This window comes from Lepidochelys kempii, chromosome 3, assembly GCF_965140285.1.
Source record: "Lepidochelys kempii isolate rLepKem1 chromosome 3, rLepKem1.hap1, whole genome shotgun sequence".
Classification (NCBI taxonomy): Eukaryota; Metazoa; Chordata; order Testudines; family Cheloniidae; genus Lepidochelys; species Lepidochelys kempii.
This window is the reverse complement of record NC_136382.1, coordinates 92,291,838-92,315,369: the sequence shown is the minus strand read 5'-3', so window position 1 is coordinate 92,315,369 and position 23,532 is coordinate 92,291,838. Positions and strand designations below refer to the sequence as shown.

Here is a 23,532-nt window from a genome sequence, read left to right as displayed (position 1 = left end):
GCTCGCCACAGTCTTCTGGGAATAGCAGGAGCAAGAAAGTTTGGGGACCACTGCTCTGGATGATGCAATCTGGGATGATTAGCTTGGTGGAATAGTTCTGTTGGCACTGTATTGTAGCTGTGATGGTGGTAGACCCAATTATTTAGTTTGTGTAAAGGCAAAAAATACCGTTAGGCATTGAACTCTTACAGTCTTTCAGTGCGAATGGGGCACCTAATTGTCTGTTGTACCTTTGAAAAATCTACAACTGTATTTATTTGAAACGCTGAAGGGTTTTTGTTGTTGGTGTGTGTACACTGAGGAAATATTCACAAATTTTGAATCAGTTTATTCATTCAATGCATTTTCTGCCCTAGGTGGAAATTTGATCAAGTGTTTATTTAAAAATGAAGACAATCTCACAAATGCCCTGAAATAATAGAAATTCTTACTAGTTAGGGCACCTGCATCCTTACTAAGCAATGTTGGAGGATAAGAGAAAACGCTCCCTATTTTCTTTTAAGTGATCAATTATCATGGGGTTTACCTTCCTTGAAGAGAAATAAGTTTTGGAACATAACAGGTTCACAGTGTCAATGGTTCTTGCCAAATACTGTACTATGTTCTTGCCAGGCTGATTACAAATGTTATATCAGCTATAGGTGTGCATAATCTGTTCACCTTTTTGCCTTGACTTACATAATAAGATTAATGAGAGGATTTGGAAGAACAGCTAAATCGTTAGTCTTATAATTATTAAATGTCTCAAATCTGTGCAATTACTGCTTGGTCTTTAGCTTCAAGATCTTCAGGTTAGGTATTGTATGTGCACTTGTGTACAGTGGTATTATAGTGGAGCCTGAATCTCAATTTGTACCTTTGGGTACTACTACAATACAAAGACAATAAAATTGTGTATTGAAATGTCTTAAACCCAAGATGTTTTATGAAGCTAAGGTAGGATGAAGCACTTGAACCTCTTATTAACTATCTAAACAGACTACATGAAAAAAGAGGCTTTTAAAAAAGTGAATGTACCAGGCCGTGATTGTACATATAATCCCACAGAGAGCAATTTTTTTCTTACTAAGTATTCATGCTATATCTTTTGAAGTTTAAATTTTGTAATTGCTTGAAACCTTTCAACCAATTGTGCAAACCATTAACATAGTTGAAAGAGAGTTCTTCGCTGCGCCCTCCTACACCAAATGAAACATTGTTCTTAACAGACTATATAACACGACTTAATAGCAGCAGGAGAAGATTTTTAAAAAATCAAGTCCTAAAATCCCAGATAGCAGATGGCAGATCTCAAATTGCATGCTCTAAGTAACAAGTATGTGCTTTGAAAGGCATAGACGTTTGCACCTAAAATTATACTGTGCTATCTGTTTTCACAGTAGAGAACATTTTAGGATTATTTTTTAGAGATAAAATGCAAAGAAAGGGGGGAAAAAAGTTATCAAAAAAGACAGCTTTGTTCCTAACCTATTATTAAAGGGCAATGAAATAGTATTCAGCATTATTGATATTAGGGATGAGCCCAAGTCGTCACTCTTCCATCTGTGCTTAAATATTTTTAACTTTCTGTTCTTTAGGTTTTTAATTGTATTTACAGAGAAAGAGAAAAATAACACATATGCTTTAATCAGATTAAGTTTAGAGCAAATAAAATAACACATTAGAGAAAAAAAACTACTTAAAAATAGTTGTATTTATATTCCACAATTTGCTCAAATACTGTTTTTTTCTTATAAACTTTCTACAGGATGTTTTAAAACAACTTCTTCACGTTGTTTGTTGACTATGTACTTAAGGAATTTCAGGCAAATAGTTCTGGTTGTTTTTACAGCTTAACACATGTACAGTATCAAAACGATGGTAGTCACATGCAGTCCATATGAGATTCTAACATGACATTTAATGAATTTTCTGATGTTGACCACCCCTTTGATGCTGAAGGTAGTGCATCTGTAGAAAGAAGTGACTGTAGATTTGGGTTACTGCTCTCTGCATCTTCCAGTTTTTCAGTGTTGTCCTCCCAGTTAATGTGGAATCTTGTGACTCTGGGGTTAGATGCCAAAATATTCCTTTGTAGCTGGAGGAGGAGAAAGTATATTAGTCGTGTGTGCATGCAAGATTTCTGTATAAATTTGTACAAACATAACTAATCTCTACGAATTTATGGCACTTGAACTTTAATCTACAGATGCTGCTTATGTATCAGGAACAGATGTTTACCATACAGAATCAATCCATCTAGTCCAATATCCTGCCTCAGTGGCCAAACTCGCTTCAGAGGATGACAGAGCCCTCATCTTGCACCAAGCTAAATGTGCCATGCTCACCTGAAGGGGGTAGATTTCCTTCTTAACATCCCACCCTAAACATGAGATTTCAGTGTGTTTATCTTAGCTTGCATGTATACAAATGTTCAGCACATAATTAAATTATCCAGTCACGGTAAAAAAAAAAAAAAAAAAATTCTAGTCACAGTCTGAGACACTAACCTGCAGCAGTGAATTACACAAACTGACTGATTATATACAGTGTACAAAGTAGTACAGGTAATACAGTTTATTTGCTCTAATTACATCCAGTGTCTTTGTTCTTGTCTGATCCTGCAATCCTTCCTCATGTTAGTAACACTACTTGGAGTTTTTTTTTCCATAAGTGTGCTTTAGATCACATTTTGATCTTGACTTAATTGTATTTAATTTAATTCCTATTAAAAAAAAATCTGTAAACTTACTTAGCTTTGGAACAAGAAGGTGAACTGGCCCCATTTAGATAGTATTGTTGACCCTTATTTTTCTTTTGACAAGATGACAGGTATGTGTGTATGGATATAGCCAAAAAATGGATTCATTTTTCACTGCCTCCTTTCTCCTTTTTAATTAAGATACTTTGGAAAGTTTGTTGTTAACTATTGAAAATGTGCATATTACAGCAGGGTTTAAGACACCAGAATCTCCCATGTTGCAGAACCATCTGCCCTCATCGTGAAAGCTTAGCTTCCTTAGCAGTGTGAGTTCTGTGGCTCTGATTCTTGCACACACACACTCTTGCCAAATGGAAGGCAGCAATCTACACCATTCCTCGAAGTCACTGCATATGGATCACAGTACAATCAATTAATTATTAAACTAGTCATGGGAAAACTCTGTCCCGGGGCTAAAAACTGACCTTTTTCTCTAAAGAAAAAACGGTCATTGAGTAATTCCTCTTACCCAAATTGACAACCTTTTATTTTCAAACCTGATCTGCTTAGTTCCCCTTCAATTATAATATGTTTTTAACCAATGCATCTTCAACTCAAACTAAATGTCTAAATTCTGCACAGAAGAATTCTAATTTAGCCAAGGATTCTGCACTTTCATAGTTTGCCCTGCCACCAAAATTGCTAGATAAAATTAAGAACCTCTTGGGGTATTGGTGAGTGAAAATAGTTCAAAAGAAGTTTGCTGCTTCTTTGTTAAAAGCAGAGTTAACTTTGCATAAACAAATGATACTAGATTATAGTAGTAGTTGTGGGTTTTTTTGTTTTGTTTTAGTTCAAGTACTTGTGAAGAAACTTGGATATTCAGAGGCCAGAACTTTAGCATTTACACCATAAAAAATGGCATAAAAGGAAATGATTATAAAGGCAAAAATAAAAAATGGGAGAAAGAGAGGAACATATTGTAGATTTAAGGTAAAGCTTTTCAAAAGTTAATAGCAACTTTGGGTGACCAACTCGAGGCCCCTTCAAGTGGCCTGATTTTCAGGAACTGCTATACACCTGATCCCTGAAAATTAGACCCCCGTAGGGTGTCTCAGGGTAGGCACACCAAATCACTGGTCACTTCTAAAAATCATGGCCTTAAGTGTCTTTTAGTGATCCACAATTTAAGTGTAGTTATATCGGGTATCATTTTTTGGGAATGCATGGCTTTTCTCTGGCCTAATTATTGCAATACAGGTATTATTCTGGTCCACTCTTCAGATTGTTTCCTATTATAGGTAAATGATAGGATGTTGTTACACTTTTACCTCATTACCCTCTCCCATTAGCCTTTTAACATCAGTTTATATATATTACCTCCTTAAATTTCCATGCAAATAAAGGCCCTGACCCTGACAAGGTGTTCCATGGAGGCAGACCACTGTGCCCTCATAGAACCCCAATGACTTCCACGGGGGTCTGCCTATGTGGAACACTTCACAGGTGAACAGACATGTGCCAATGCCCTCCCTCTGTGCGGTGCTGTGTTCCAAATAATTCTTATTTGACAAGTCATTTTAATGCTAGTCCTGGTTTAGTTTGACAAAAAACAGACACTTTTTTTAAGCTCATGTTCTTAGTTTAGATTTTGTGTTTTGATTTTTTTAAGTCAAATATGTGACTTATCAACTACGTGTGATTATTCAACCAACTCTAATCAGGACAGTCTCCACAGCCCAAATTTGGCCCATTTCCAGTTTTTGTTAATATGAATATCAATTATGATATTTGTGATATGGATATTTGTCCATTAGGAAGTGGAAAGAGACCAACAACTCCTTTCACATAATCCATGTAAGATGGCAATAGCTTCCGATCACTACTGATCTGGGAAGGATTCTGGATGAAAGACCCTGTATCCCAATCCCCTTCAAAACTATGATAACTATGTGTCACCTTACATTTGTTTTCTAAGTCTTATTTTTGCTTGATTTGATGGCTAGTTTTGTATGGCTAAAGACAGTGATACTCAGACTGAGGCTCACAAGCCGCAAGTGGTTCTTTAATGTGTCTTCTGTTGGTCATTGCAGCACATGATATTAAAATACTGTGATTTAATTATTAACCTATCGGGATGCTTTTGCGATGTTATTAACCAATTGTAGTTGATAAAATAATAATAGTTGGTCAGTCATTTTGCTGTGAGAATTATATATATAAATTAAATATTTCCCCAGCATACTGTTTAAATACAAATATATAGTACTATAGTAAATGAAATGATGAATTCACAATACTGTGGCTCTTTGGGGTAATGCTGATCGCTAATTTGGTTCCTGAACCACTGAGGTCCGAGTATCACTGGCTTAAGGAATTGTTTGGTTTTGTTTTTTAAGAAAGAAAGCCTATTATGTTAAACCTTCTTTGGATACATGACCAGAATACAAACATTCCTTACCTTAGAAAAGTCTGGTTTTACTGGAGGATTCTCTCTCAATTCTGTTTCAGTATATTCATTGTTTACATAATAGCCGACTCGAATAAATTCTTGGCCTCGGTAAGTGCATGTAATTAACACAACTGTTACACCAACTGCATCTGCATCTGGAATAAGTCCTGGATTAGGAGCGTCAGCCTAAAATGTAAAAGGAAAAGGTTATTGAAACAATACAGATTGATCTACCTCATCTCCAATTGTATACCATATGGAGATCTAGCAGGGGGGCGTAGGGTTGTATGTCACATCCATCATGTGGATTAAGCAATGGCTGTGCACAAATTTTAAATTGATGATTCATGCATAATTGGGAGATAGAGTGCAAGCACATCTACACTGCTCTCTCAGTAATTGCAACCTTGGATTTAGGGCACTACTCTCTAGAGATACATAGCAATTCAGTCTCCAGGGTTTATTTGTTTTTTGTTGCTTCTGAAACCTATATGAATAGTCAGCTTTTGCGTCTTAAATGGTTTTTTTTGACCAGTTACCAAATAATCTGTAGTTCGGGCAGGTGCACTAATATCCCTCAAACCCTGCTGTGCCACTGTTCTCCACCCCAACCTTGAAAGATTATCCTTGCTGGTTTATTTTTCATGAGGTCTGTGAGGTTACATTGGGGTGCATATGTTTTTATAGCTGATAGATTAATCTGGTAAGGAAAAACTGAAAATCATACTTCAGCAAGAAGAGGGGACTGAATTGCAGTGAGGTTTGAGCTATTCCACAGGCTAATGAGAGAAGGAACCAGTATGTCTTTTGCCTTTAGGGTGTCCAAGTGTCCGGTTTTCAACTGGAAAGTCCGGTCGAAAAGGGGACCTGATAGTGTCTGGTCAGATCTACTGACCAAACACCTAAAGTCTAGTTATTGTATGGGGGGAGGTGCGGAGGTGCCGGTTCATCACCAACTTCAGCCCCCCACTCATCCAGGGCCACCTCCTACCTGCATTGGGCAGCTGCAGCTCCTGGCCCCAGCTCCGCAGGAAAGATTCTCCTGACCCAGGCGGGCGGAAAAGGGGAAGAGCAGCGAGCAACGGGGGAGAGGGAGAAAGGGGAGCAAACAGATGGCAGGACCTCGGAAGAAGAGGTGAGGCAGGGGCCTTGGGGAGAAGGCGCAGACCAGGGGAGGTTCCGGCACTCTTGCTGGAGTGTCCGGTTTTTAAATATTACAAAGTTGGCAACCCTATTTGCCTCCCTCCCCATAACTAAATTTGTTACAGTGTGTGTTGTTAAGTGCAACTCTCTCTTCACTTGGAGAGAATTTCTGACGCATTTTCAACCAGTAACTCAGGCCTAATTAATATGCATTAATCTTTCTAAATGATCTAGCAGTGGCAGTCTAGTTGTTAATAAAAAAATGTGCACCATAAAATGGGGCTCAACCCCAATCTTCTGAAATGCTTTTTGGCTGTAATTTATTATTGAATTTTTTTGTTTCACCCTAGACCTAGGACTTGTAACAATGCATGTTTCTTCAAGGGATCATTGCTTAAACTGCTTCATATTTACAAATTTTAAAAAATTCAAAAGCAGCAATTAAGCACTTCACTATTGCTGGGAAAGTTACAGCCAAACATATTTCTAATATTTTATTATACATGCTAGTATAGTATAGTACTGTGGCCTGTTGAGCTGCTTGATCATATGTCATTGGCTCCTGTTTCCTTGATTCTACAAGTATCCATAAACCAACCTAGACACCTTAACTAGGGTCTGTGGCTACTGAGCAGAAGGAAGAGATGTTACACCCCATGGGGACCAGTGTGGTGGGGATAGCCATGCAGTATTATCCAAAATCAGGCAGGGACCAAGGCAGCCAGGCAGTAAATTGAAAGGCTATGACACAAAATGAGTTAAACCTAGCAAGGGAAATAAAAGGCAGTAAGAAAAAATTATAAATACAAAAGGAGCAAGAGAAAGATGAAGGAACATGTAGGTCTACTACTGAGCTGGGAAGGAGAGCTAACAGATCATATCAAGAACGTTGAGGTGTATAATGCCTGTTTTAAGTCCGTCTTCACTAAAAAGATTAATGGTGACCAGATACTTTACACAATTATTATTAACAAGAAGGGGGCAGGAACACAAGCCAGAATAGGGAAGGAACAGGTTAAGGAATATTCAGATGCGTTAGATATACTCAAGTGGACAAGACCTGATGAAATTCATCCCACAGCACTTAAGGAACTGTCTGAAGCAATACCAGAACTGCTAGTTCTTATCTTCAAGAACTCATGGAGGACAGGTGAGGTTGCAGAGGACTGGAGAAGGGAAAATATAGCACCTGTCTTTAAAAAGGGGAACAAAGAGGACCCAGGAATTATAGACCAGTCAACCTAACTTAGCTACTTGGAAAGATATTGGAACAAAAATATTAATCAATTTGTAAGCACCTAGAGGACAACAGGGTAATTAGCAATAGCCAACATGGATTTGTCAGGAACAAATCATGACAAACCAACCTAATTTCTTTCTTTCACAGGATTACTGGCCTAGTGGATCAGAGGGAAGAAGTAGATGTGATAGATCTTGATTTTAGTAAGGCTTTTGACAGAGTCAGTCCTACATGATAATCTCATAAGCAAACTAGGAAAATGTGGTCTAGATGAAATTACTATAAGGTGGGTGCACAACTGGTTGAAAGACTAGTTATCAATGGTTTGATGTCCAAATGAAAGGACACATCTAGTGTAGTACGATAGGCGTCTGTCCTGGGTCCAGTACTGTTCAATATTTTTAAAAATGACTGAGAATGGAATGGAGAGTATGCTTCAAAATCTGCAGATGAAATTAATGAGGGAAGGGCTGCTAGCACTTGGGAGGGCAGGATTAGAATTCAAAACGACCTTAAAAATGGAGAGTTGGTCTGAAATCAGTAAGATGCAATTCGGTAAAGACAAGTGCAAAGTTCTATTCTTAGGGAGGAAAAATCAAATGCACAACTACGAAATGAGGAATAACCAGCTACGCAGTAGTGCTACTGAAAAGGATCTGGGGGTTACAGTGGAATATGAGCCAACAACATGATGCAGTTGTGAAAAAGGCATATATCATTCCAGGCTGTACGAACAAGAGTGTCATATGTAAGACATGGGAGGTAACTCTCCCATTGTACTTGGCATTGGAAAGGCCTCAGCTGGTGTACTGTCTCCAGGCCCTGGCACCACACAGAAAGACATGGACAAATTTGAGAACGTCCGGAGGAGAGCAACAAAAATGATAAAAGGTTTAGAAAACCTGACCTAGGGGGAAAGGTTAAAAAGCTGGGCATTTTAGTCTTGGGAAGAGACGACTGAGGGGAGACCTGAGAACAGTCTTCAAGTATGTTCAAAGCTGTTATAAAGAGGATGGTAATCAATTGTTCTTCCTGTCCACTGACATTGAAGGTGGGACAAGAAGTAATGGGCTTAATCTGCAGTAAGGGAGATTTAGGTTAGATATTAGGAAAAACTTTCTAACCATGAGGATAGTTGAGAGCTGGAATAGGCATCCAAGGGAGTTTGGGGAATCCACGTCACTGGAGGTTCTGGCTTAACTCCACTTACTACAGTTATGCCACCAGAAAATTTGGCCCTATATGAAAATATACATACTCGTGCACATACAATAATTGCTTCTTCACCTGCCAATGAAATGCAGAGGCTTCTGGGGAGAGATTTAGCAACTCCATCAATGCACAACAACAGATTTATACAGAGTGTGAAAATAATGCCTTGAAACTGCAGGGAGCATTTAAATAGGCAGAATTTAATTAAGCAAATAGTGTTATAGAAAGGCATGGACCCATCTAAACTAGGAGAATGAAGCATTCAGCAAACATTTGAAGTTTTTAAACCATGATTTGAGGACTTCAGTAGCTCAGAGATAGGTGAGAGGTTTTTTGCAGGAGTGGGTGGGTGAAATTCTGTGGCCTGCATTGTGCAGGAGGTCGGATCATAATAGTCCCTTCTGACGTTAATATCTATGAATCTACGTTCTAGTCTGTTGCATTCTATATGGGTTCTTATATAGCACTCATCACCGCAGTATCTTAGTGCCTTCCAGTAGTGCATTAAGTGATGCGACCCAAAACATCTGTCACATGTTGTGTGTTCTCTCAGTGTTGGTTAATGTGCATTAACACATTTTTAAAGCCACTTCGCACCTGGCATAGACAAACACTAGTGACCTTTAAAATATGTTATCTGGTCATGGTCATTAGCTTGTCCCTTACTAGTAACCACAACCAGTTAACATCTTTTTAATTTTAAATGCCACTGTCTTCATCTATACTAGGTACAAAGCATTGTTTAACAATGTGTTAGTCAACATATTGACAGGTTTCAGAGTAACAACCCTGTTAGTCTGTATTTGCAAAAAGAAAAGGAGTACTTGTGGCACCTTAGAGACTAACCAATTTATTTGAGCATAAGCTTTCATGAGCTACAGCTTATGCTCAAATAAACTGGTTAGTCTCTAAGGTGCCACAAGTACTCCTTTTCTTTTAGTCAACATATGTAAACTATTTAGATGTTTGCCAAACTCACCTAATTTTCCTAGTCTAAACAGCACCACCAAGTCACACTTTTGTACAGAAAGTGCTGAGAGATCTTTAATGTCCACAGGTGTTCAGAACTTTGATTTTACATCGTATCAAAAGATTGCACCTTCAGCAACACAGCATCTTATGCTGGGGCGTTGGTTCAGTTACTGACTCAGAAGGAAGAAAATACTGCCTATTGAATCATCAGCATGACTTCCTGCAGTGCCCTGCTTTGTTCTTGGCGGCAGAGATGTTGGCTTTCTAATGGGCAGGGTGGGGAGATGCTCCGCTGGGCTCCTCCCTGGCCCCCACCCCCACTCCACCCCTTCCCCCAAAGCCCCATCCCTGATCTGCCTCTTCCCGCCCTGTTCCACCCCCTCCCCCTCCCCCGAACGTTCTCGCTCCTCCCCGCTAGTGCCTCTTGCACGCCACGGAACAGCTGATCATGGGAGGCACTGGGGGGAAAGGGGAGGTGCTGATCGGCGGGGCAGCTGGCAGGTAGCAGGTACTGGGGGAAGGGGGAGCTGATTGGGGGGGCTGCCGGTCGGTGCTGAGCGCCCATTTTTTTTCCATGGGTGCTCCAGGGCTGGAGCACCCACGGAGTTGCCACCTATGCTTGGTGATCTCCCATTTAATTATTAACCAGGCCCAGGCCCTCTTATGACATTTGATGATCAAAGTTTAATATACTTTGGGCTGCAGGTACTTTCCTAAAGAAAAAGGTAGGAGAACTTCACTGTGTTACAGGAGAGCTTGTACAGAATCTTGCACAGGATATATTCCAATATAACCAATGTTCTCTATGCTTAACTCCTAGTTTGGCTGAGAGAAGATAAATATTCATAGTTGAAACATGATAAATGATTCCTTCCTGTGTAAATTTCATATCTGGGGGACAAGTGAAGTTTGGACAATCAGGGTTACCTGTATAACATGACCAAAATGTGCCTCTTTAGATAACCAACATCAGCTCTTCCTCCTATCTCTCTCTACCACCAGTAACATTTATAACTTAAAAAATATTAATTGTAACTTTTAGTTTTAAAAATCTTCACCCAAACTAATGTATCTTTAAAAACGCAGAGGCATAAATGCCAGCTCATCTTTTTGAGCATTGTACCACACTGCAACCTGTTTCCAAGGGCATCAGAAGGCTACAGACCACTTCTGTCAATTTACATAGTAAGTTATGACTAAAGGGTTAAAACCTGATAGAGGAAGAAATTCTAATAAGAGAAGTAATTTGTCATACATCTGCTTTATTTGTAGTGGGGAGAAAATAGCCCCATTATTGAAACCTAATTAATAGGGAAGTGCATAAAGAATTATTTGTATATAGAAGGCTGCTAAATGTACCACCTTCCTGCTGTTTTTGCTGTGCTTTTGACCTACCCTGTAAAATAAAGTTTTCCTTTATCCGAAAGTTTCAGATGTGCTCTGAAGCATTCGAATAATTGGGATTTACATGCTTATTCAAGATGCCGTAGACATTTTCTACACACACCATGACACCACCCTTAAAACAATTGTATAAACTGTCAGAAAGATAGAAGCTCATTCATGTCTTCAGTTATTTTCTTTAGTTATATGCGTGAACTCCAGTGTATCTTTGCCATAAAATCACAGCAAAGTGCAGTTCTCATGTGGGAGTGGAAGTACAGTTCTTCCGGAAGGAGCTAATTTTGGTTTTAGTCTGACACTTCTGCCAGTGCATTTTAGTCCCGTTTTACCCGACGAGGCTAGCATTGGATAAAAAGAGGTTGTGCTGAACTGAGGCTATGTCTACACTACAAGCACTACAGTAGCGCTACTGTAGTGTAGTCACTTGTTTTCCGTCACTATAGTCAATCCACCTCCTCAAGAGGCAATAGCTAGGTCAATGGAAGAATTCTTCAGTCAACCTAGCTGTGTCTCTGAGGCTTAGGTCGGCTTAACAATATCTCTCAGGGGTGTGTGAATTTTTCACACCCCTGAACGACACAGATAGGTTGACCTAAGTTTTAGGTGTAAATCAGCCCTAAGTTTTAGGTGTAGACCAGGTCTGAGTCATGGTTTTGTGATATGGAGAAAGCACCACTGGGAATTAAAGTGAGAATGAAACCAGACCAGTGCATTAAGCCACCTCACTGCATTCTCTCCCCATTTTCCCTTAGGTACTGCCTTATTTGTAACACTTTGGCTTTGTCAGTTGGTAGCTCTTAGGATTTCCAAACATCTGAAAATTTGTGGGTGAATCCTAATCTTCATGTGTCTCCCTGACGTGCTTCAATGCTACATTGAGAATCCCAAACTTACTTCAGGACTTGGGACATTGTGTTGCACCATGGCATGAAGATCCAGACATCACAATGCAATATTGTGTTGCTGAACAAAGATAAATAGATGGCTGTCCTGTTGAGTTTTACCATGAGCTGGTCACTGGGAGAAGGGGCGTAGACTAACCTTTTATACCCAAAGTTTCCCACAATTGCTACCCCCACCACAACCTCACGAGTGGTACAAATGTTGGGAAGTGCTATCATAGACCAGCTAACTGGCATTTTTAACTACTGTGTTGTCTAACTTTGCCCTGTCTACAATAGCCCCCTCCTCCCATTCCCTCACTGATACCACAAGTGGAGCTGTAGCAGTAGGACATTTCGGAATAACAAGTGCTCATGCAGACAAGGCCTTAAAGTCAGGAACAGTAGATTTAAGGAGTTGACACAAAACGGTGTGTGCTAGGAAAAAAATATATTATTGAAATGCTGCTTTGCTTTAGGCTGTCCCCTTTAAACATCGAATTAACTCAATTGTTTTAGAAATATTGAAAATAATAAACTTACCTGAAACACAAACATGTGCCTTCCTGCAGGAACAGGTCCTACTAAAACGGAGTCTAAAACTTGATCATACTCCTCACTTTCTGCTGAACCCACATAAATTATTTTCCATTCCAAATCTACATTAAAACAAAAACAACATTTTAAAAAATGCCCACAACTTTCACATAATTTAATTGTCTCTCTTTGAACAAGTCAGTCCATAGCTCCAAGTGAGGGTCTCAGGTCTTGCTTATTTAGGACTTCAGTCCAAAACTGCCTCCATAGCTGCTGGTCCATAAAGACTAAAGGCTTGTCTACAAGGGGAAATTTACTAGCATAATTATACCACTTTAGTTATACCAATACAACTCGACATGAGCTTTCTAAGCCTTTGCTGCCAACATTATTCAGAAATGGTATGCCCCCAGGAAAGGGCCATGACATGCCATTTTTGGACACAGGCTTCTCACGGATGGAGAGAGAGCGACACTGAACATAGTGACAGTAGGGAATAGTGATGTGTAGAAAGTGAAGAGCTCATTTACAGGAGGTAGCCATGACACACACCCACACAAAATTTATATTGTGATTACAGAATACTCTCAGTAAAGGTTTTGGTGTTTGGATGTAACTGAATCTTGAGCTGGAATTTATAACCATTTTATGTAAAATCTAATGTATTTTATTGTTTCATAATACAATTTAAAGAAACCAAATAATACTAACAGTTCATAGGTTTCCTGGCCCATTTGTATTGCTGTGCTTACTCTCTGCCCCCACTCCCTGTTTAAAAACTGAAACTATCAACTACCATCCATTAGCTCTTACTTCTGCTTATTTTTAACACACACATGGCAGAACTAACCTGCCAGAATTCTTGCATTTTAAACAGACAATAAAAGGTCACTGATGGGTTTTTCTTCTTGAAAGATGCCATTTGTGATGATTTACTTTTTTTAAATTGGAACTTATTTGAAAATCTGTTTCAAAAGAGTGCCTTGAAAAAAAAAAACCTAGTGTGACACATTTTCATCTTGTCTTTCAGTATGGAACAATGCCCTGATCATGCATATACCATCATTAGCGCATATTCCTGTGCTATTCCATAGTCTTCAACAATACACACTGCACTGGTGCAAACAGGAGTCTATGCTAGGCATTCCTGATGCAGGAAGGTGCCTAGGGAGGTGGTAGAATCTCCTTCCTTAGAAGTTTTTAAGGTCAGGCTTGACAAAGCCCTGGCTGGGATGATTTAAATTGGGGATTGGTCCTGCTTTGAGCAGGGGGTTGGACTAGATGACCTCCTGAGGTCCCTTCCAACCCTGATATTCTATGATAGGAGCCTAAGGGCTTGTCTACACTGGGAATTTACAGCACTGCAACTTTCTCGTTCAGGGTGTGTGAAAAAAACACCCCCCTGAACGCAGCACGTTTCAGCGCTGTAAAGCGCCTGTGTAGACAGTGCCCAAGTGCTGGCAGCCACGACCACAGAAGCCACTTTAAAGCGCTGCCAGTGTAGACTAGCCCTAAGTAAGGAAGAAAATGCAACACTGTAACACAACTTTGCTGCTTTATGATTCGAGTCACTATTTTTCATCATTTAACACAGCTTTTTTTGTATGTTTATTTTTTATATGGCATTACTTGTAGGATTCAGGAAGGCATTTCTCTCCCCTTGTATAGCACAGCGTAATTTTCCAGGTGCTGGATGGGAATTATTTGCCTACCTTTGAAGTACCTGGTATTGGGTACTGCCAAGACAAGATATCAGACTAGACAGGCAAATGGTCAGATCCACTACGGCAATTCCTATGTAAATATGCCATACATAGTTGAGGAGTGTTGTGTAGGCCAGGAAAGTTCATAGCACATCCATTATAAGCCACTGTTCCAAAGCACTGTATAAGTCATTCTGTACTGATAGTTTAACATCTCAGACTAGGAATAATATGGGGGTGGGGGGCCAGAGGGAGTAAAAGCTACTTCATAAATTATATGCTAAAAAGATAACTATCAAATCCTACTGATGGGCACACAGTCCTAAACAAGTAACTTTTAAAATAGTTTTGACAAAATAGATGAAGTTAAAAAATTTAATTGGCAAGGGATTGGTCTGATTTGGAGAGGAAAAAAATACAGTGAATGATCAAGACATTAGAGTTTGAAAATTAAAGCAAGGATACACCTTTCTTCATAAAATGTATGAAGAAAAGAAGATTATCTGTAATAATAAGAATTTTAATGACTTATATCAAGGATTCTCAAATTTCATTGCACTGTGACCACCTTCTGACAACAAATTTACTACATGACCCCAGGGGGAGGGGCAGAGCCAAAACCCCGTCACCCTGGGTGGGCAGAGCAGGGGCCAGAGCCCAAACCCTGCCACGCCGGGTCAGGGGAGAGGGGGCCACAGCCCAAGCCCCACTGCCCTGGGTGAGGGTGAAACTTGGCCTTCAGCCCTGGCTCCCTGCAAGTCTAATGCTGACCCTGGCGACCCTATTAGGGGTCCTGACCCACAGTTTGAGAACTGCTGACTAATATGAAAGATCACAATATCTGTGGCCATGTGGAGGTGGACACACAGTGAGTGGTGGTTATGCTATACCTGCACTTCTCATTCTCAGTTGAAAACAGGGATAATAATGCAAAAAAAATTGAAGTAAGCCATCTTTATTTCTGCTCGTTTAGCCACTAATCAACCTGGCCCAACTTTCATTTAAATCCATGTAGTGTTGAGTGTGATGCACACAGATAGGAAGGGAGGGTTGAAGTCTTTGCAGCACTGGTGTAATCCGTGTCTTGTCTGGAGCACCACCAATTAAACAGGCTGCTGCATTCTGCACCAGCTGTAGCATCCAAGTAGTTTGAAAGAGTAGCACCATGGCATAGATGCCTTGTTTACACTAGAGAAATCTTTAAAAAATTTCTCACCACCTCAGCACAGGTGTTTCCCACATACCTGTACAAACAATGGCAGCTGGCCTAAACTAACACTTCTACCACTGGTTTCAGAGTAGCAGCCGTGTTAGTCTGTATTCGCAAAAAGAACAGGAGTACTAGTGGCACCTTAGAGACTAACCAATTTATTTGAGCATAAGCTTTCGTGTAGCTCACGAAAGCTTATGCTCAAATAAATTGGTTAGTCTCTAAGGTGCCACTAGTACTCCTGTTCTTTTTACTTCTACCACTGAGAAAACTGGTGAGCTGCAATAATGCTAGAGCAACAGTTAGAGAATTTAAAGAAAATCTTGAGTGTAGTCAGGGCCTCTACGGAGAGTACCAGCAAGTATGATCATTAGACCAAATGCATTTTGTGTAAGCCACCAACACATAGTAAAATAGCAGTGACTGAAAGTTACAGATCTGGGCTGGATTTGAACTGGTGACACAAAGGTACAAAACACTCCATATTATCTCATTTCCAAAGCTTTGAACTGTTTAGTCCCCCATAAAATTAAAACAAAAATAAGCATGTTCATTTCCCCCTACCCCTTAAATGTTGGGATCCCCATATATCAGATGCCAGCGACAGTGGTGGGGTGACTAGCACCTATTGGATCTGTCGTCTTCACGGCGGCACAGCGAGTGCAAGCTGCAAATCAGTTGTGGCCACAGGCACTCCCACTCCTCTCTCCAACACTTAAGTAACTCTCAGACTGGTCACTAATAGCTTGCTTCATTCACCTGTTGTGCCAGTACTCCTGAGGGAAGCCAAAGGAAGCCCGTTCCCAGTCCACAGTGGTGAGACCAGTGGTCCCAGAGGGCTCCTCTGGCCAGAAAAGAAACAGACTTTGCTTTCTGCTGTAAAAATCCTGTTTATTAACTTGCAGCACTGGCCCAGTACACGGTGGGGTCACTGCTGTGAACCCTTCTGGACGATTCCTGCAGAATGCTGTAGTATTTGGTGAGAGTAACCAGCACTGGAGGAGTCGCTGCTGAGCGATGCAAGAGGTTAAATGCCTCGTCCACCCTCTGTACCCGGCAGTGGGTGGGTACATTGCCGACCTCACTCCCTGCACAGTGCACCCCGCTCTGTATAGGCTGGGGAGCAAAAGACTAGGTGTCAAGACTGAACCGGAGATCCCCAGCTGGCAGGACATAGCATGGTACACCTGGACCCCCCCGGCCGCCAACAGCAACTTTCAAGTGAGTTCTAAAAATATTATTTCCTTCCCCCACCCTCCCTCTCCGGGGGGCTTAGTACCCACAATACTACTAAATCTGTAAAGGGATCCAGTCGGCTACTTTGATTATTTTCAGACATTTTGTAAAATACTAAGTGTTGCAGCTACCTTTGAATCTCTACTTTAAGCAACCCTCCCGCCGCCCCCCGAAAGATTTCCCCCCCCCCCAAAAAAAAATTCAAATCGAATGTCAAGACAATGAAAATATTTCCTGGGATGTGTTTTTCCTCACTTAGGGTAACGTTTCAGCAGCATCTCGCGTTGCTCTGCTCAGCAACAGTTCACCTCAGCAAAAGGGATGCATGCTGAGATGTGCTCGTTAACCCCTCGTACACCCTCCCCCGCGCACACACACATCCACACACACACAAAGCTGGCAACATGGCCACCACCACTCAAACAAGTTCCTGGCAACTTAAGCTTACGTTACAAAATGCAGCGTTTGGAGCCGAAATACAGCAGCCCCCAACTCTGCAGCAGAGGACACAATCATCAACTTTCCCTTGCCTTTCAACCTAAACGCGCCAGCCTCAGACAGAGCATTGCTACACAGCGTTTAGATGCCTGCCAGCACATCTGCCTCTAGTCACACCGAGGCAGAGAAGGAGAAACTGTTAAATAGTAGAAGCAGGCCTTTGCAAAGTTTAAACCTTTTAAAACCAGAAACCAGTAGTCCTGGGTTATAAAATCCGTACTGGGAAAAAATCTACTCACCTTCAGACAGATCCTCTATGCACTCAAACGTGATTTCGAATTGAAAAGGATTGTAGAAAGGAGAAGGATTATCCAACACCACTACATTGTTCACCTGAACCTTTGCCATATTTTGAAAAAAATACAAACAATAGGAAGAGGGTGTTAATGCAGCACAATAAAGTCCAATGTGTTATTTTTCTGTGAAGCACAAACTCCAGGGCTAGTACTTGATCAAGCTTGTAGAGCTATGACTTGAGAAACTTTTTTTTTTCTTTTATTTACACCAGGAACACTCCACACTGTTTTGCAGCTTTCCTATTTCACTAAACTACAGCCCATTCTGCTCTGTTAACTGGCAGCCCTGGCGCTGATTGGCTGCACACTGAGCTATGACCCTCCTCCTGAAGCTTCCTGAAAGAACAAGATGGGCTCCTTTGCTCTGAACGGGCTTGAAAATATCAGCTGCTGCTCCGCCTGCTGGCCCAGAGTAGGGGAAAGGCTTAGAACAAAGTGGCATGACTGACTCTGGGAGGAATGGAAGAAGGAAGGGCGAGCTCGTTTGACATTGCCGGAGCACTGAGCCCACAAAACGTGTGCAAGGGCATCGATGGCTCGAGCTGGCTTTTTTTGTGTTTCTTCCCCTTACTTTATTTAACCCCCTCCCTTTTTTTTCTCTCTTTTTCCTTCCAAATCCAAAGTCTCTGTGCGGCTGGATGTTGAATAGAATTATTTCATAAGGAAAACAAAGATGTAGTTGCTGATTTTTTTTTCTTGTGCTAGTTTTAAATCTGTTAACCCCAGTGGCGTTACTCCTGATTTACAATGGTGCATCTGAAGTCATGAAACCCTGACATGAGTAGTCCTTACTGAGGGCTTGGCTACTCTTAAACTGCTGCAGCAGTGCAGCTGCACCACCTTCAGTGTTTCAGTGTAGATACTACCTACGCTTGATGGGAGGGCTTCTCCTGTCAGTGTAGGTAATCCACCTCCCCAAGAAGCAGTAGGGCTCGCTAGCCCTGGTCTAGACCAGGGGTTAGGTCAGGAGCCATGTCTCTCCGCGGTGTGGATTTTTCACACCCCGGAGAGATGTAGCTATACCAAAGTAAATTCCTACTGTAGACCAGAACTCATACAATTAAAGCCATTGAAGTCAAGGGCACTGTTAACTTGACGAGTGAATAGGTGAAGAAGGGCTGTGGGCTCAAGCTTATGTTATGTTTGAGGGCATGCTTTCCATAAATGGCTTTTCAGTAAAAGGGATGCTAGATTATGAGGATGTGGAAGAATAATCATTATAGGCCCTGATCCCACAATGAGCTCCACCGTGGGCATAGGGGGCAGCCTGCACAGAGCTCACTGTGGGTTTGGAGCCTCCGTGTTTAAACAGTATTGATCCTCATTTAAGTACCTAAAGAAATCTCAGCTTTAGGAAAGCTATTGCATGAGCATGTTCTGTCAGAAGCAACCTTCATTCCCTACAACTCACCACCATGGCAAACTTAGATGTGTAGAAAAAAAATCAAAATGTTTTAAGGTGAAATCATAAATCAGGAAGTGAGGTACAATGGGCTTGTACATCCCATCAAGGTCCATGGGGAAGGGGCCTTCTGCATGAAGATCTTACTCTTTGCCCATGGAGAATGGGGCAGTGACCCAGATCTGTGGCACCAGGCTCCTTATCTCCAGCCTCTGAAGAGAGCAACTGGCAGGGTCAGGGATCTGTGGCTGGGGAGGGGACAAGATGGGCAGGACTTGGGTGAAATGCTTTCTCTCCCAACTCTATGGGGAACCTACCCACAAGTAAATACAGGCTCAGGCTGTATTAATTTCTGAATTGAGCCTTTGAGTGTACTAGAATGTCTATGTAAGACAGTGTTTTGGGGGCTACTGCCTGCCTGGAAAGCAAGAGCTATGCTGAGAAGGAGCCACAGCAGAGCTGTAGAGGGCAGTGCTGGGGCACAGAGATTCTGTGTGGAAGCCCTTGGTCTTCAGCAGATCCCTGAGGTCACAGTGAGTTTTCCTCTCAGATTGCTCCCTCCTGTACATTTTTCCAGTGCAGGGAGCAATCTTGGTCTGTATTTACAAAGAAATTATACTGTCCTGAATAGGTGATCAGTGTTTACTAGTACTTTCTATGGCAGGGGTGGGCAAACTTTTTGGCCTGAGGGCCACATGGGGGTATGGAAGTTGTATGGTAGGCCATGAATGTTCACAGAATTGGAGTTAGGGTGCGGGAGGGGATGAGGGCTCTGGCTGGGGGTGCAGGCTCTGGGGTGGGGCCAGAAATGAGGAGTTCATGGTGCAAGAGGGGGCTCTGGGTTGGGGTGGGGGATGAGGGCTCTGGAGTGGGGCTGGGGATGAGGGATTTGGGGTGCAGGAGGGTGCTCCATGCTTGGACCAGTGGGTTCAGGGGGCGGGAGGGGGATCAGGGATGGGGCAGGCTGTTGGGGCATGGGGGAAGGTGAGGGCTCTGGCTGGAGGTGCGGGCTCGGGGGTGGGGCTGGAGATGAGGGGCGTGGGGTACAAGAGAGAGCTCTGGGCTGGGATCGAGGCATTTGGAGGGTGGGAGAGGGGTCAGGGCTATGGCAGGGGATTGGGTGCAGGGGCGGCTCAGGAGTGCAGACTCCGGGCAGCGATTACCACAAGCAGCTCCCAGAAACATGTCCCCCCTCTGGCTCTGAGGCATGGCCAGGCGGCTCTGCACGCTGCCCCGTCCACTGGCCGAGGTTCCTGACCAATGGGAGCTTTGGGGGCGGCACCTGCAGAACCGCATGGCCACATGTCCACGTACTATGTAGCATCCAGAGAGGGTCATGTCGGCGGCTTTCTGGGAGCTGCGTGGAGCGGGGCAAGCCCTCAACCCCGCTCCCTGGCTGGAGCGGGGCAAAACCCTGACCTTGCTCCCCAGCAGGAGCTGAGGGCCAGATGTGGCCCATCCCTGTTCTATACCTATCTATCACAGTGCTAGAATTTATTTTGTTTTTTGTAATTCTGCTATTTAAACCAGCAAGGTGATGTACTGCCTATGTTATCCTGCAGTTAGTACGGTGAATTAAAACCCAAGGGAACTAGGGAGGACGGTTCATCATAGTGAGTTTCCCTAAAAAACATGCAATATGTCAGTAAGAAATTTCTGTTTTCATTGACTCTTCACTGACTATTGGGAGTACAGAACTGCACTGACAAGAACTGTATACCCGCCAGAAGGTTGTGATTTCTGGTTCCAGTGCTCCATTAAGGTCCTTGGGCCCATTGCAGTCCTAGCGGGAGGATCTTTGGACTGGATGTGTCCCTAGCACTCCATAATATCTTTAGGAGTTATGGAGTGTGGGTTATAGGACCGTTTGTGATTCAAGCAGTGATGGAGTGGAGAAAAAAGAGCTGGAGAGGGAGAACAAGGGGAACTAGACAGAAGAGGTAACAGATAGAAGAGAGATCAGGAGAAGGGGAGTTGCAGATGTTTAAGGATGGTTGGCCATCCTAGTAGTTGGAGCTGCAACCCCAAATCCCCTCATGTTACATAAATACCTACTAGTACCATTGTCCTAAGGTTAACTCCTCTTCAGAACTAACTACTATATGCGAGGAAAAAAAACTGACTCACTGGAGAAAGTGAAAATTGAATAGTCTTGATATGTAAACAAGAAACAGGTCAGGCAGCAGTTCAAACTCTTCATGCACTCAGAGCTGTGAGGCTTAATTCCAGCAGTGTCACAATCATCAGTTTCCATTTGAGATGCTTTGGGGAACTTTTTCTTTGGTTTTAGTTCCCATGCATTTCCACTCTCAGGTTTCACTTTAAATTTTATGTTCTAATGAACCCAAAAATCAAAGGGAAACTCTGTCAGAACAAGTTCAAAGTTTAGTCCATCACTTCTGTTTCGTGAACTAAGGAGTGGGTCTCTGTTAAAAGATATGTTAAAATATTTTTATTTTGCAGAGTTTGTTGCATGGCCTTTTGATGCTTATAGATGCTTTAAGTGTGGATAGTGGGTCAGACATATTCCTGGTATAACTTTGCTAATATCATTGAGTTTGCTAGTCCTCTCATCCTAGTTCCTTTTGTAAATTTGTTCATATCATAAAACCATCACCTCAAAATTTGGCATGGTTGGCAGATTTTGCTCCACAGACCATTACCTGGGCTCTAATAGATGGGATGTCATACCAGTAGGTCTGAATTGAGGTGCTTTAGCAGAGCTATGCGTTGAAGCTTGCACATTGCCTGCATTCTCTCTTCCTGGCACTAGCTAGTGTATTTAATCCCTCCCTTTCACTCAAATGCATGCACACAGTTTTGAAAAAGATTGAATTGAAATAAATATTCTTCAGGTTTGACGGTAACTGCGGTGAAGGATTCTGGAGAATGGAATTTGGAAGCTGGAGCACTCGTGCTTGCAGATGGAGGTCTTTGTTGTATTGATGAGTTTAATAGCATCAAGGAACATGACAGAACCAGCATACATGAAGCAATGGAGCAACAAACCATCAGTGTAGCTAAGGCAGGGTAAGTGGCATTTAAATACATGTGATGAAATAACAAAATATCTTTCCCCTGAATTCCAAAATATTAAAATGAATGTTAGATCTAGATTTACCCCCTGACCAATTTAAATATTTCCTATACTGTACTATACATTTTTGTGTTAAAAGATACTCTTAGACTATGAGTCAGAATGTCAAAGGAGGGTGCAATGGACCAGTGAATGCATATAAATAAAATACTTATGGATCCCCTGCATCGTCTTTGGAAAATCTGGCCATTGCATATAGACAGGGCACTTCAAGAAGAGTGTTTTGGAGGGCGGGGTACTGTGGGGAGTGAAGCAATTTTTAAAATGCAAGTTGCAGTTCAGAAGCCAGGACTGAAAACACTTTTTTCTTTTCCCTCCATGAATAGCAAATAATTAGTCAAGCAGCAAAAGAAGAGGGAGCAATTCCTAGGCTGCTCGCTTTTATATGGTGGCCCATCTAATGAAAGAGACTACTGGCCACTAACCTGTGAAGGGGAAATAGTATATGCTGCTTCTGAAAACTTGGATTTTTTAATTCTGTGGCAAGTGAAGCTACTGGCCAAATCCTCAGTCTGTCCACAAAGGAGACAGACAGCCTCCCTAATAGAACAGCTGGAGATTTCCCTAAGGTAGCAGAATCTCTGGCTGGCACAGAGCCAGCATAGCCAGTTCTATCCCACCCTCTCTGCAGTTCAGATGTGTCAAGGGTGGAAGGAGGTGGGCCCAGGGCAGTTTGCATGCCAGTGATCTTGGTCTAGCAGAAAGGCTTCAAGGGTGTTGTGACTGCCTGTGTAAGTTAGAGCAGTCTTGAGGCTGCTCTTAATTACACCAGGGACTGAATTGGCCCATAGCTGTCCTCAACCTTGGGGGGGATACAAAGCTGGTTTTAAGCCACCTTTGTCCCTGCCTCCTCTGGTCCTGCTATTATCCTAGCTTGCCAGAACTTGATGTTAAGGAGGTAGGTCTTCTTAAAGAGCCCACTCATAAATGAGTTATTTACATAACTAAAATCCATTAACTGGTTTATGAGGCAGTAAGTTCTTAGCTATGTAGGAATGCCATTGTTTGACAAGACATGCAGACATACTTAAAGAGTGCATTTACCTCAAAATCTGAGGACTGCAGGGTGCTGCAGGAGTTAAATTTGAAGAATGACCTTGCAATTAAGTGACCTTGCTACCTGAGGTGACTGCACCAACTGATCTCCTTTGTAGACTCTGGTGCCAGCAGACTATGCGCAAAAAAAAACAAAAAACAAACAAAAAAAAAACTGGGTACCTAAAATTAGGTTCCTAAACCCTACATTTAGGTACTTACATGCAAATGGTCTGGTTTATGAAGGCACAGAGCCCCTGCACCGATAATATGGTCTCCTGTCTTTCATCCAAAACTTTCCTCCCATTCTCTGTTACTGATGAAAGAGTATGAGAATGTACCACCAAAGAATGTACCACCATTCCCCCTGTCACTGATGCTTGGAACCTGGGAGTCTTCAATTCCTCCCTTTCCCTTTACATCTAGACTGTGTCCAGTATCTTGCTGGTTTTTTCCTGCATAACCTATATTTGAAATCAAACTTTTTCTTCCTGTCCAGTCACACACAACTCTTGTCCAGGCCCAAATCTTCTC

General features: G+C 42.0%; 2 protein-coding genes across 6 annotated transcripts in view; one reads left to right on the top strand and one right to left on the bottom strand.

Annotated features, from left to right (window-relative positions):
• Positions 1-23,532, top strand: part of MCM9 (minichromosome maintenance 9 homologous recombination repair factor) — a 74,085-nt gene that overhangs the window by 31,687 nt on the left and 18,866 nt on the right. For 2 of the 5 annotated variants that reach the window (XM_073337161.2, XM_073337160.2), the window contains exon 8: positions 21,722-21,896. In XM_073337161.2, coding sequence (XP_073193262.2) covers positions 21,722-21,896 — 175 coding nt within the window. Of the gene's footprint in view, positions 1-2,188; positions 9,524-21,721; positions 21,897-23,532 lie in introns of those variants that run through there. The other 3 variants (XM_073337165.2, XM_073337162.2, XM_073337164.2) reach the window with 3 other exon arrangements.
• On the bottom strand, positions 1,676-17,767 carry ASF1A (anti-silencing function 1A histone chaperone). Its single transcript, XM_073337168.1, has 4 exons — positions 17,408-17,767; positions 12,528-12,643; positions 5,142-5,318; positions 1,676-2,077 (listed from the first exon to the last, which is right to left on the bottom strand). The coding sequence occupies exons 1-4, from the start codon at positions 17,514-17,516 to the stop codon at positions 1,865-1,867; spliced, it is 615 nt and encodes a 204-aa protein (XP_073193269.1). The 5' UTR covers positions 17,517-17,767; the 3' UTR covers positions 1,676-1,864.